The 15,111-nt window shown below is 35.9% G+C and overlaps 1 protein-coding gene across 1 annotated transcript in view; it reads left to right on the top strand.

The window, feature by feature from the left end:
• The window catches only part of TRAT1 (T cell receptor associated transmembrane adaptor 1), a 51,148-nt gene extending 42,058 nt beyond the window's left edge, over positions 1–9,090 (top strand). Inside the window, exons 5-6 of the mRNA XM_019923318.3 lie at positions 961–1,049; positions 6,922–9,090. Of these exons, the coding sequence (XP_019778877.1) occupies positions 961–1,049; positions 6,922–7,176 (344 nt within the window). The 3' untranslated portion in view covers positions 7,177–9,090. The remainder of the gene's footprint in view (positions 1–960; positions 1,050–6,921) is intronic.
• Positions 9,091–15,111: the final 6,021 nt, after the last annotated feature.

Raw genomic sequence — 15,111 nt, 5'->3', positions numbered from 1 at the left:
TTCCATGATAAAGCTCAGGAACCTGCTATTTAACAAGCCTTCCAGGTGATTCTAATGCAGGATTTCCACGAGCCATGCTTTGAGAAACATCACCCTATGGGCCAGTTCTCTGCATTGCTTTTCAGACAGGGTTGAATGATTTTGAAGTACCTTGTATTATAGTAAACATATATTTTTATCTATGGGGTCAAACTGGTGCAATCCACATCTCTGCCAGGTTACTTGCCATCCTACAAGTCATTAACTCTCCTTCTTCTCCCTTTTAAATAGGAGTATCTGGGGAAAGAAAGGTACGGATGATTCAGTAAGCATCCCCACAGGATGAAATAAGTGCAGGTCTGCTGGCTGGTGGACATGGTACAAAAACCCCCAAGTACTTAGTACCAGCATTATACACCCCAGGCCCTCAAAACAGCCTGGCTGAACTGTCCTGTCACTGATTTATGGGACGACAAACATAATCTAAACCCTCTTTTTCAAAAATGGTATGTAAGGTTAAGAAGGCCTCTTAGTAAAATGTCTTTACTTACGGAAAAAATTACCAAATCGTCATCATCAATATACGTGCTCTGTGCTTTATGCCGTCTGCACCATTTGTAATCACGTTTAAAGAGAACACAGACAATCCTTTAACTTGTGGGATCTCAATAACATCTAAATGGCAGTTTAAGTTGAGATTGTCATGTCCTACAATGGTATAAAAAAATTAATATGATCTAGTCCTTATCCCAAGTGACCTTCTTTTGTCTAACTGTTAATGCTGCAGGGCAACAGACTTCTCCACAGTCTGATCTGCAGAGCAGTTTGTGCTTCCTTACCTCTTGGTTTCTTCACAAAAAAGCCTAGTCAAATGATCCCTGAAGGTTTCACATTTATAGCTAAATGTTGTTTGGGCCATGTATTTTTATTCATGCCAGCATTTTTTATTTTTCCATTGTAAATCTCTTTTCCACTCCCAAGAACCAGTGGATGAAAACTACTATGAACAAATGAAAGCCCGGCCAGAGAGATCTGTGAACAAACTGCAAGAAGACGCCCCACCTTCACAGGTAAGTCTTGTTTTCCGTATCAAGGGCCAAGTTCAGCCTAGGTCATAGCACAGCTGCACGTCTCAAGAGCATAAAAGCAGCACATTCTGATAAACATCAGAAGCAGCCTGTTAGAAATTTTGCATTCTGAATCGGTGTCAAATCTGGAGCCTGAGCTCTAATGAAAAGCTCAAAGGCAAATAAATAGTACTCAGAGTTACACTTAAAGAGTCAAAATTACGTACAACTACAAAGGCAGTAGATTTCAAGGGAAAAGTGGATTCTCTTCCTAAAGTATTAGTTAAGCTTTTCCTTTCAGAGCGAAAAAAAATTACATGTATCATAGAAATAAATATAAAAGGTGACACAGGCAGAATTCTCAGAAGACCTAGATGTCGGGAATTTATGGCAGATGGGGAGAAAGAGACCTTTAGTGAAAAGATAAATTAACCAACTATAAAAGACCATACTTCTGTTTTATTTTTAAAAAATGAGTGTAAATTTAATACAAGTCCTATGGCTATGGTCTTATGACAGGAGATTTACACGTGGCTTGTGTGGAGATAGGCAGGACTAAAGCCTAAGTAGAAACAGAAAAACCCAGGAAGAAATGGGTAGTTTATCTTTTTACTACCACAATCAGTTCAGCATCCTCAGACATAGCACTGCCATTCACGATGCTTAGCATACGTGAGGCTGAAATGTTATAAATGTCAGTTTTGATGGTTCTTTCTTCTCCCCGATCTCGTCCCTTTTATTATGTGCTCTTGTGCTATTCCCTAGAAACAGTCATAGGGCCAGCATTTCCTGTGCAGTTTTTACATGTCAGGCTTGTATTATGTGCTTTACAGGCATATCTTTTTAGATTCCTGTAGGGAGACAGCACGGGTATTCCCATTTGACAGAGGCTTGCAAAAGATGAAAAACTTAACCTAGAGACTCAGAAACTAAGTGGGGAGACAGAATCCAACCTTAGTCCTGCCTAATAGAAAACACTCTCCTCCCAAAGATGGGTCAGAACGTGGAAACTTCCCATTAAGATAGAATTTCTCTTTTTCTTTGTATGAATCTCCTAAAAAATCAAATTCTTGAAATTTTTATTAAGAAACCAAGATGTGGTGAGGTTTAAGCAAAATGTAAGGTCGTCCTCTCATGGGCAAATCTGTCATGTGATGTTCAATTAATTGTAAATATATTTTTTAGATAAAATATATGAAAAACTGCGTGTTATAATATGATCTGCAAAATTCATGGTAATATTCATGATAATAAAGAGAAAACCTGTCAAGAAGGTTAAAATGTAACTACACCACCTGAAATGCAGAGATTCACAGGACCTTAGTCATGAAAGAACTGAGAATTCTGAGTAGAAGTTGCTGTTTAAAACATGTAAATTAAACAGGCCAGCTTTATTTGCGCTGCGTCTGGTTTTTACTCAACTGGAAATTGTGCAAAGCCTTAAAATATCTTTCAAAGTCTGCTACTTTATAAATTATATATTTAAAGACACTTCTAAGGAGATTAGTCTTCATTCTATTTCATCCTTCTGACAAATTTAATTTCAAAAATTATTTCTTTTCTTTCTTTTTTTTTTTTTTGTGGTATGTGGGCCTCTCACTGTTGTGGCCTCTCCCGTTGTGGAGCACAGGCTCCAGACACGCAGGCTCAGAGGCCATGGCTCACGGGCCCAGCCGCTCTGCGGCATGTGGGATCTTCCCACCGGGGCACGAACCTTTGTCCCCTGCATCGGCAGGCGGACTCCCAACCACTGCGCCACCAGGGAAGCCCAATTTCAAAAATTAGAAGTAATCTCTTTGGTTTTTCAAATTAATTTTTATTGGAGTATAGTTGATTTACAATGTTGTGTTAGTTTCAGGTGTTCAGCAAAGTAAATCAGTTATACATATACATATATCCACTCTTTTTCAGATTCTATTCCCAGATAGGTCATTACAGAGTATTGCGTAGAGTTCCCTGTGCTATACAGTAGGTTCTTATTAGTTATCTATTTTACATATAGTAGTGAGTATATGTCAGTCCCAATCTCCCAGTTTATCCCACCCAGAAGTCATCTCTTCATATTTGATCAATTCCATTTTATTAGAATGACCATTATCATCAAAAACACTACCCAGGGCTTCCCTGGTGGCGCAGTGGTTGAGAGTCCGCCTGCCGATGCAGGCGACACAGGTTTGTGTCCCGGTCCGGGAAGATCCCACATGCCGCGGAGTGGCTGGGCCCGTGAGCCATGGCCACTGAGCCTGCACGTCCAGAGCCTGTGCACCACAACGGGAGAGGCCACAACAGTGAGAGGCCCGCATACCGCAAAAAAAAAAAAAACAAAAACAAACAAAAAAAACACTACCCAGTTAGCTACTATGATACATAGTTACTTTGGTCAATTACAAAAGCATAACGAATCTATAATATAATGCAATAAAGCCTGATGGATAAAGTGTTTGTTGGAAAAGGGAATAAGCTTCTTGTCCTTTGAAAATGACGTGTACAGTTCAGAAGTTGTAATTTCAGTATCTAAGTCTACCAATAACTAGGAAGAGATGATCAGGAAACCTAACGATAAAATGAGTTCATGAGAGTTCCCATGTCTTAAAAAAATGTGAAGGATGCAAGTGTAAACTTGTTTCTCTTCTCTTATCCTCCTGTTAAAACCTCTCACCTATCCCTCCTTTCCCTCCTATGTCAGAAGCAACCTCTCCTCTTTCCAAAGCCAATACTCCTACTTGTACTCTTGAGTATTTCTCCTATATCCTTCAAGATCTTGCACATTCAATTATTTAATTTGTCTCCATTTCTTTCTTTAAATGAATTACTATTGACCTACCAATATACACAAATCCCTGCAATATTTAAAAACAAATAAAACAACAAAGCTCTACTTCAACCTGTTTTTCTCTCTAATTCCTAAACTGGTTTTTACTTTCTTCCATGGTTTCCATTTCTCTTCATAGATACAAATTCTTTTTTCCCTGTCTATATTTTCCATGCATCTATTCAAGTAAAACAACACTCTGGAAGTCACAAATGACTATTACACGTACACATTGTGGTCCTTTCTCAGGACTCTTGTTCTTTGAACTCTGCAGGACTTGATAAAGCAGACCAGTTGTTGACCAGACATACATTACTTGCTTTCAGTTATAAGTGCAAAAACCCAATTCAAACCACTTTAGCATAAAAGGGAAATCACTGGCTCATGTAACTGGCAGATGAAAGGGTGTCTTTTGTTTTTGAAATGATTGAATATGAGAGCTCTCTCCATTTCTTCACCCTGCTTCTCTGTTACTGACTTCATTCTCTTCTATTACGAACAGACTCTTCCATTGAGGCTGGGAAAGCCACTGGAGACTCAGATTTTCTTCCTCCCAAATCCAGAAAAAGATACCTTTTCTATTTCTACATCTGTACCTCAATCCCAAAGATGCCATGTAATTGGCTCTACTGAAGTCACATGTCCACCCTTGGGTCAACTTCTGTTGGCAGGAGGATGGGTAGTGTAATTGGTTCCAGCCTGGGTTGCATGCTTAATCCTGTGCTAAGCTTGGAGTACAGTATTGTGATTGATAGGCTCTCCAGGACCAGATAGAAGAGGGAAATTTCCTAAAGGAAAATGGAGAACTTATCAAAGAAAGAGAATAGAACAAAGTGCTGGACAGTCAAAAAAGATATCCACCCCTTTGTATTACCGAGTGCCTTTTGGTTATTTTTCTAACTTCACTGACATCTTCTCTATCTATCTAGTCAAAGGCAAAGCAGGTCTGAAAAGCATGAGGTGTATTCAGGAAGCAGTGAAATGTCCAGTTTGCTTGAAATAGAGAGTATATGTAGGCGAGTACTGGGAATCAAAATAGAAAGTGTGGAAGTATAAGCATAGAAAACCTTGAATGCCATGCTATAAAATTCAGATTCTAGGCTAAAATTTTTGAGACAGAATGGTAAAATATTGAAGTTATGCCTTAGGAAGATAACTTGAAGACAGTATATGGGCTAACTGGCAGAGTGTAGAGACTCAAGCAAAGATACAAGTTACCTATCTTCTATACAATTTTCCAGAAATGATTATTTTACAAATAAAAAGTCAGACAAACATACAAGAGAGGTTGTGAATAGAGCCATCCCCCTGCCTGGTAGAGAAGATTTAAGACATTTAACTTTTAGCATGAAAACAAGCGCCTACAGGGAGAAGCTTATCCATGAATAGGGGTTTTGTTAATCCAAATGTTGCTTCTTTACCCTAGACTCCACAAATTGATATACCTTTGGTTTACTCTGAATGGTAAATCCTTAATACAGAATATTTTGGTTTATTCAATAGCTGTCCTAAAGTTTTAGCCTACAACTCTGATAATTTAGCCTACAGCTCTGATAACCTTGAAAAACCAGGTTTGAATCGCGCAGGGCTGCTTAAACGCTGATTGTTTGCACCAGATGCATACTACAGTGCTACACGGTGAGGGGTTAGTTGAATTTGTGGATGCGGAACTACGGAAATGGAGGGGCTGACTGTAAAACTATATGTGAATTTTTACCTGCTCAAGGGGTTGGCATCCCTAACCCCCATGTTGTTCAAGGGTCAACTGTATATTATCTCTATTTGCTAATAATGTTGTAAGACAGGTACTCTCATTTTATAGCAAGAGGCTCAAAATAGTTAAAACAAACAAACAAACAAATAAAAACTGCCCAAGGTCCCATGACCAGTATATTACAGAGCTGGAATTCAATCCTAAACTTTCAAACACCAAATTCAAGGTCTTGTCTTCAGGCCTATTGCTTTCCCCAAGCTTCTCTAGTCTCCTGCCCTTCTTATTCTAGTACTGACGCAGCTCTAGGCCAGAGAGGACTACCAGGCTTTCCTGGATGCAAATGAGTATCTCCAAGACCAACCTAAAGGAGCTCAAACAGGATCTGGGGACAGGTAGGCAAGAAGGAAGTAAAAAAAAGGAAAAAAAGGAAAAAATGGGAAAATGGGAAATGCAAATCTTGCCAAATGCCAGTCATATAAATGGACAGTTAACCTTATATTTTTTTTTATAATGAGCAAATACATATAGTTCTTTATTTTTTACCCGATTTTCATACTTATTTATTGCTGTGTTGGGTCTTTGTTGCTGTACGTGGGCTTTCTCCAGTTATGGCGAGTGGGGGCTACTCTTTGTTGCAGTGCACGGGCTTCTCATCGCGGTGGCTTCTCTTATTGCGGAGCACAGGCTCTAGGCATGCGGGCTTCAGTAGTTGTGGCACATGGGCTCAGTAGCTGTGGCATGCGGACTCTAGAGCACAGGCTCAGTAGTTGTGGCACACGGGCTTAGTTACTCTGCGGCATGTGGGATCTTTCTGGACCAGGGATCGAACCCGTGTCCCCTGCATTGGCAGGAGGATTCTTAACCACTGTGTCACCAGGGAAGTCCCTAACATTATACGTCTGAGTCTCAAAAATGTAGAAAAATTTGGGAGTTTTGCGGGTACCATCAAATGACCAAGTATTAAACATATGTAAAGCAGATTTTTGATTGGTTAAATTCCTTCCTGTCATGCTTTGTTCCCAGTTTAACAAATCAGTATTGTTACTTGATAGACGAAACATAGGGCAGGCACTCCCTGAGGTGAAGGCAGGGGGAGAGGCAGGTAAAAATCCATCTAAAAGGTTCATGTATATTTTGAGTATAAAAAGAAATAAAACTATACACACAAAAAGTTCACTTAAGCATTTTCCACCCCAAAGTCTTATCATCCTAATTGACAAATTTGGCAAATAAGGTAGCTGAAGCCCAGAAAACAAGCTGTGTGTTTTTTATAGGCCTTAGAAATACCCAGAGGTTATCAAAGTTAAAGAATGGCTAACAATGAAGAATTAATATACCTTTCTTTCTAGGAAACTGAAGTAAAGATGTTCTATGCCTCACTAGATCACAGCTGTGAGGGGAAGCGCAGAAAGCACAAGAAACAGAAAACTTATTTGTCAGACAAGGATGAAGATGGGCAGGTACATGCAATGGATATCAACCTTTCTAAGGCCACTTTGGTGGACAGTTTCCCACCAGAAAGCCAGGCAACAGAGGAAAACATTCATGATGATCCCATCAGGCTGTTTGGATTGATCCGTGCACAGAAAGAAACTGTAAACTAGCTGGACTATGGATCTAGCTCAGTGACCCAGCTCTTACTGGAAGTGGTTGTTAAAGAAATGAAGACCCCATATGACACAACATGATTTGTCAGGGTGATGAGCTGATTGTCTGTTGGTGCGATGGTGGCTTACCTTTTATACAGAGCTTATGTTATACACAGCAAATGGAATACCATACAAATTAGTTATTTAAATTAGTTATTTGAATTCACTTAAAAAATACTGATGTAGTCAAATGTAAACGAAATCAAGTTTGCAAATTGATCCTGATAACAAAATCATAACTTCAAAACAATTATTAATACTCAGCAAAATAAACCAAAAAAAAAAGGTTTTAAGCATAAATATGTTCTGGATCATGTTGAAAGAGAAATAAAAGTCAATGTTTTTTTTTTAAACAGTTCTCGTTTCTCATCAACGTGAAACATCCCATAGTTGGAAGAAATTTCTGACTGAAAGGCATGGGAGACATTAAAACTTATTTCTAAGAGAAGAGGGATAATCTTCTTAAGAAATACTTTTCACAAATGGAAATATCTTTATTACTTCTAAAAATTATTATAAAATTAATGCATATTCCTTGTAACAATAAACAGTATCAAAAAGAATTTAGATATTCTACTAGCCAGAGATAATTACTGTGATCAACTTTCTATATATTCTAGATGTTTTTCTGGGCATGACCATATATATACCCACATATATGACCATTAGTTGTCTTTTTAACCAAAAAAGAAAAAAGGGGAATGATTATTTTATACATATTATTTAAACTTTTTTCATTTAACAATAATATATTATAGATTTATTTCCACTGTCATTTTTAACTGTAACTAACTACAGATATAATTTTAATGCCTGCATAGCATTTCATTGATTATACCAAAACTCATTTAAATAATTTTGAAGTACATTTAGCTCATTTCCAATCTCTGGTTTTTTGCTTTTACAAATAACATTGTAATGAGAATGCATCTCAGCGCATAGTTGGTACTTGTCTGACTTCTCCTTGAGGCTAAATGTCTAGGGAAAGAACTGCTGCTTTAAAAGGTGTGCATTCTGTAAGTCTCTACAGAATATGTTTCTGAAAGACCAAGAGTTCGGTCAAAGTGTGTGTCCTATTTAAACTCGTAAGTGCTCTTAAATTGCCCTCCAAAAAAAAATTAAAAAAAAAAACTTTCTCTCTCCATTTGGAGTAGGCGTTTAATTCGGTCTCAAATCATCACTGACCAAGAAAATTGTACATGACGGCTATCAGTCCTGCCCTCTGACCAGAGCTTAGTCACACTTTCTTCAATTGTTTGTGGAACTCCTGAGGCAGTTTATGTACTAAGTTATACAATGATGAGGGAAACTGAGACTCTGCCCCCGTTGAACTACAGGCTAGGAGAAGAGATGAGTAACAAGTTAACAAAGAAAAGTGTAGCTACTAGTAAGAAAAATACTATTAAGAAAACAGAAGAAAGAGATAATGGAGAGAGGGCATCTCTGAAGAAGAAATTTTAATTCTGAGAACTGAACAATGAGAAGAAGCCACCCAAGTAAAGAGAGGAAGGAAGAGCACATTTTGTGGAAGAATTCTATCCATATTTGGAAGTGCCTACTTCTGTCAATAATTATTTTCCATTATGAATCTGTAGAAAATTAAATGCTGATGACAAGTAAAATATTTTAAGTTGTCCACAATGCCATAGGAAAGACAAAAATACTAATATTTAAGCACAGAAGGAATCAGGTTTCTGATTCCAGAGAAGAGCCAAGAAAAACCCACAACAAATAAAGTTAATAATTACATACTGACTTTAAGTTTTTATGTTTAATTTAAAATAAAATCTTTGCTATCATATATGTTTATGTTGTTGCATTTCTATATATACCATGGTTCAGTAAAAATAAAGTTAGATTGTATTTTTGGCAGTTGTTTTTTCCTGTAATTATTCCACATCATTCACTTACATTATTTACCTGGCACCTGGAAATATTTGAATTTTTTGCCTCTGGTTTATATCATTTGAATTCCAAAATATTTTAAAGTTTTTTGTACCAGATATATCTGATGCCCATTAGTCAGGAAGGTTTTTAGCTACAAATTTAAATTCTTTAATAGATATAAGGATTTCAAGTTACCTATTTCTTGTTGAGTGAACTTTGTAAATTTGTGTCTTTTGAGGAATTTGTCCCTCTCATCTAAGTTGTTAAATTTATTGGCATAAAGTTGTTCAAAATATTCTCATATTATTCTTTTAATATCTGTAGAATTGGTAGTGATTTCACTTCTCTCTGATACTGATAATTTTCTTCTTTTTTCCCCATCTAGAGATTTATCAATTTTATTGATTTCCTGAAGAACAAGTTATTGTTCACATAATTTTTCTATTGTTTTTACATTTTCTGTTTCATTGATTTACCCTCTGATCTATATTATATCCTTTCTTCTGCCTATTTTGTGTTTCATTTGTTCTTTTTTTAGCATTTTAAGGTGGAAACTGAGGTCATTAATATAAAACTTTTCTTGTCTAAAATAGGGATTTAGTCTCATAAATTTCCCTTTTTAAAAATATTGTTTTGCTTTAGCTGCATCCCATAAATTTTGATATGTGCTTTCATATTCATTCATTTCAAGCACTTTCAATTTCCCTTTTGATTTCTTCTTTGACCCATGGGTTATTTATAAATGTATAGTTTCCAAATATTTGAGGATTTTCCAGATCTCTTTCTGTTGTTGACTTCTAATTTAATTCTATTGTGGTCATAGAACATATGACTTGAATCTTTTTATATTTATTGAGCCTTTCTTTATTGTCAGAATATAGTCTATCTTGATGGACGATGGTGTACACTTAAAAAAAAGATGTATATTCTATTGTTGTTGGTAGAGTGTTCTATAAATGTCAATTAGGCCAATTTGGTTGATAGAGCTTTTCAAGTCTTCTATATCCTCACTGATTTTGCCTACTTGTTCTATCAATTATTGAGAGGGGAATGTTGAAATCTCTGACTATAACTGTACATTTGCCTATTTCTCCATACTATTCTGTCAGTTGTTGCTTCATGTTTTTTGAAGCTCTATTATTAGGGGCACACATGTTCAAATGCACTATTTTTTTGATGAATTTAATCTTTAACACTATGAAATGACCCTCTTTATCCTTGGTAGTATTGTTTTCTCTGAAATCTACTTTGTCTAATATTAATATTGTTATTCTAGCTTTTGATTAATGTTAGCATGAAATATCTTTTTATATCCTTTTTCAACCTAGTTACATTTTTATAGTTAAAATGCATTTTTTGTAGGCAACATATAGTTTTACTTTTTTAAAAAATCCAGTCTGAAAATCTCTCATTTAATTGGGGTGTTTAACCTATTTTCATTTAATGCAATTATTGATATGGTTGGGTTAAAAGCAACACTCTTGATATCTGTTTTTTATTTGTCCCATCTGTTCTTTATTTTTTCCTCTTTTTATGACTTCTCCTAGATTACATAAGTATTTTTTTTATGATTCCATTTTATCTTCATTGTTGGATAATTAGTTACAAATCTATGTTGTGTTATTTTAGTAATGTCTTAGAGTTATTAATAAACATCTCTAACTCATTACAGTCTACATTCAAATGATAGAATACCTCTTTAAATCTTAAAACAGTGAACTTTGACTTCCCTCCTCTGACCTTTGTGCTCCGGGTTTTATACATTTTATGCATTGTTATTACTTTTTACTTTAAAAGGCCAATTATCTTTTTTTTTTTTTTACGCGGTACGCGGGCCTCTCACTGTTGTGGCCTCTCCCGTTGCGAAGCACAGGCTCCGGAGGCGCAGGCTCAGCGGCCATGGCTCACGGGCCCAGCCGCTCCGCGGCATGTGGGATCTTCCCGGACCCGGGCACGAACCCGTGTCCCCTGCATCGGCAGGCAGACTCTCAACCACTGCGCCACCAGGGAAGCCCCAATTATCTTTTTAAAAGGCTTAAATAATAAAAAAAAAAAGTCTTCATGTTTAGCCCTGTAGTTAACATTTCTAAAACCCCTCAATGCTTTGTATAGATCCAGACTTCCATCTAGTATCAGTATTCTTCAGCTTAAAGGACTTCCTTTAACATTTATTTTTCAAGCCTGCTGGTGATGAATTCCCTCAGCATTTATGTATCTGAGAAAGTCTTTATCTGCCTTCATTTTTGAAAGATATTTTCATTGGGTAAAAAATTTCAAGGTTGAGTTGACTATGTTTCTTTCAGCGATTTAAAGATACTGTTCTATGGATTTCTTAGTTGCATTGTTTCTGAAGAAAAATCTGGTGTCATACTTGTCTTTGTCCCTCTGTGTTCTTATTCTTCTCTGATTGATTGTTTTAAGATTTTTTTTATCACTGGTTTTAAACAATATGCAATATTTTTTTAAATATATTTTTTATCCCATTCCCCATTTCCAGGTTCTTCAACTACTTGCAAATTATCCCACATTTTACTTATGTTTATTTCAGTCTTTTTTTTTTTTCTGTGTTTTATTTTGGATAATTTCTCTTGCTGTGTCTTCAAGGTCACTAATTCTAAAATGTCTGTCAATAATCCCTGAGAGATATTTTTAATCTCAGACAATTTAGTTTTTATCTCTATAAATTCAGTTTGGGTATTTTCTTCTTGCATCTTTCATGTCTCTATCAAACATGTTTAATTTTCTAACTTCTTGTACATATTGAATACAGTTATAACAACTGTTTTAATGTTTTTATCTAATTCTATCATCTGTCATTCAGAGTTTCAACTGATTGATTTTTCTCATTCTGGGTTGTATTTTCCTACTTTCAAAAATTCTTGGTAATTTTTCATTAGGCAGAAAATACTGTGAATTTTACTTTGTTTGCTGATAGATATTTTTGTAATCCTATGATATTCTTGAGTTTTGTTCTGGGAATGGTCAAGTTACTTGGACACAAATTGATCCTTTAGAGTCTTGCTTTTTAAACTTTGTTAAGCAGGACCAGAGTAGGGTCTTGCCTCAGTAATAGGCTGAATTTAACTTAGGTAAAAAGCTATTCTGACCCTCTGAATTATGAGGTTTTTCACCCCAGCTGTTGAAAACAAGTACTATTCCCAGCCTTTTGTGAGCCATAGGCACTGTTTTCTCTACTCTTTTTTCTAGGTCTTTCCCCAAGCTTTGCTAGTTTTCTTACATGCATGCACTGATCAGTATTCAGCTGAATCCTCAGTGCGGACTCTTTACACAGCTCCAGAGTTCTTTCTATATGCAGCTTTTTCCTATTCAGTACTCTGCCTTCTTGGTTTCTCTTGACCTGCAGCTTCATCTCCTCAGTTCAGATCAGTGGTCAATACTTACACTCCCTCTACCTGCTCTAGGGCCTGAAAACTTTCTCCAGGCAATAAGATAGGGCAATAGTAGGGTTCACCTCATTTATTTCCCATCTTTCAGGGATCATTTTTCTTCATTGCCTGATGTTCAAAGTCTTGAGTATCATTGTCTTATATACGTTGTCTGGATTTTAGTTGTTTAAAGTGGGAGGGAATATATTCAAGTGAGAGGATAAATCCAAGATGTTATTCTATCTTGATGAGAAGCAGAACCCCAAGCACCTCATTTCACTTTAGTGTAATTTTACAATATATTTTTAGTGTAATTTTGTGTAATTCTATAACCTAATCAGGACTCTTTGAAATGTTAATTAATAAGCTATGAATTACTGATCATCATGCAATCATTAAAAAAATATATATACTTCACCTCTGACAGCTCTCAGAGATTATGTCCCAGGATGAGTATCATTATAAACGTTCACATTTCAACTGAAAAAGAAAATGTACAGAAGAAAATATAGAGAACATTTTTGACTAGAAAAACAGATGAATTCCAAAGTCTTAAGATATTCACTGAAAATATCTTAAGGTCCCAAAAAGTTCAACTTAAATCTCAAGAATAGGAACAATAACTCATTTTCCTTTGGTATTAAAGGACTTATTTCTAGAAGAGTAAAGGCAGGATGATTAGTTTTGAAATATGCTTAAATCTCTCTGAGGTTTTGCCTTCACTTGATAAACAGAATTGATATATATTAAGACACTAAACAAAATTTAGAGAAGATAACAAGAAAGAATACAAATTTGACAGATGCTCTAGTAATGATGCTTGCTGTTCCTTTAACCTCTTCTGAAGAAGCTGCCTTACCTACTCATAGCTTCTACCACCTAAGACATCATGGCAACACAGTGCATCCTCTAAACCAATCTATAGATTGGACAGTTATCAGTGGGGGCTGAGCCAAAAGGATGCTATTAAACAGAACTGGGGCCTTGGGAAACAAGGCACAATTGCAAGGGGACAGAAACTAAGAGTAAACACAAGGAGATAGTTGGTAGAGAATGGAATTCAAGACTCTATAAGTGGTCAGATTAATTAGAAAATCAGTATAACAACTATTATTTATTAAGAACTTACTAAGTGCAAGACACTGGTCTAAGTGCTTACCTGCATACATAATTTAATTATGTAACACCCTAAAAGATGGATGCTATTATAATCATAATCTTACAGATGAGAAAACCAAGACTGATAAAGATTAACTTGCCCAATACTGCACAAATAAGTTATAGATTCAGGATTTGAACAAGCAGTCCAAGTCCAGAGCTGGATCTGTTAAGAAGCTGATACCTTCAGTTGGTTAAAAGCACCTTGGGCCCTAGTTCTGGATTGTCCTTACACCCTACCTATTTAATCATAATGATCTCTCTCTATTTCTAGTATTTAAAATCAAAAGAAGCTAACTAAAACAAATTGAAAAAATAGTATTTCTTAAAAATGTTGAAAAATAATGAAATTTATGGTAGTTTTCACAATACTAAGAACCTCTCTAGTTTAGGACGAATCTACATATAAGTCCACTTAACTGACAGTCTGTAGCTTTCAATAAACACCAAGACTTCTACCACAAAATGTTCATATTAAAGTGTTTTTTTACAAGCTAGTATTTTATTAATGCCACTTGCCTTTAAATACCTAGGCACTTCTTTATCAGTCTTGTATCCCAATTTTAGGGGAAAGAAATAGATGTCATTGCTTCGGTGACTTCGGATGCTAAGTCAAGTTCACTCCCATAAAAGACAAAATCCAAAACAAACTTGCAAAAAAAATCCCAATGTTAAAGCTAAAACCTTGTTTTGTGCTCAATTTTGTCTAATTTTGAACACAGAGTTGAACGTTATCTCATTTAGAATCAGAGAAAATTTTATTTTAATCAAAATGGAAAGAATAGAATAAGAGTTTCAATGAGTACTGTCTTCAGCTGCCTTTGATATAATAAAGAACTCTCTTAACAAATCAGTACCCGTCACCAACCTTGAGAGTTAGTAGATATTTGGTTTGGTTTTATTTTCATCTAACTTGATTGAGACAGTAGTTTGTAGATTAATTTTAAAAACTGGTCCAATGTTGAGGAATAAAAAGGTACCATGAAGTATACAACCCTGGCGGTGGAAGAAATTCAGCAGGCTATAAGAGTCTTATCTACTGGCCTTTACCACACAAGCAATAGTAGTAGCTGAAATTCTACCAATAGAAAGATTAATTTTTGAATTAAGCATTATTGTGTTTTTGTAGTCTTTCTTCAAAGAACAGAGAGAGAAAACTATTGAGCCAGCAGGAGCAAACTGTCAGTAGTTCTCCAATTTTTATTCTCCCATTTATTCTTTCTCAGTATAGAAACTTGATTTTTTAACTGGTGACCAAGCAGGCCTTAATATTTCCCCAGCTTGAAAAATTTTAGACAGATCTCTTCCTGACTATAAGTCCCCGACCTCCCTTCTCCTGGAGTATTCAATTTAAAATACTTGTAATTACAAATTACTTCTTTGTCCCCTTTGAAATGTATATAAATTTCCTTAGGAGCCTCTTGGCAGTTTGAGGACCCAGGGGATGTCTTTCTCAGGG

Source organism: Tursiops truncatus, chromosome 4 (genome assembly GCF_011762595.2).
Source record: "Tursiops truncatus isolate mTurTru1 chromosome 4, mTurTru1.mat.Y, whole genome shotgun sequence".
NCBI lineage: Eukaryota > Metazoa > Chordata > Mammalia > Artiodactyla > Delphinidae > Tursiops > Tursiops truncatus.
This window is presented reverse-complemented; position numbering and strand designations above follow the sequence as displayed.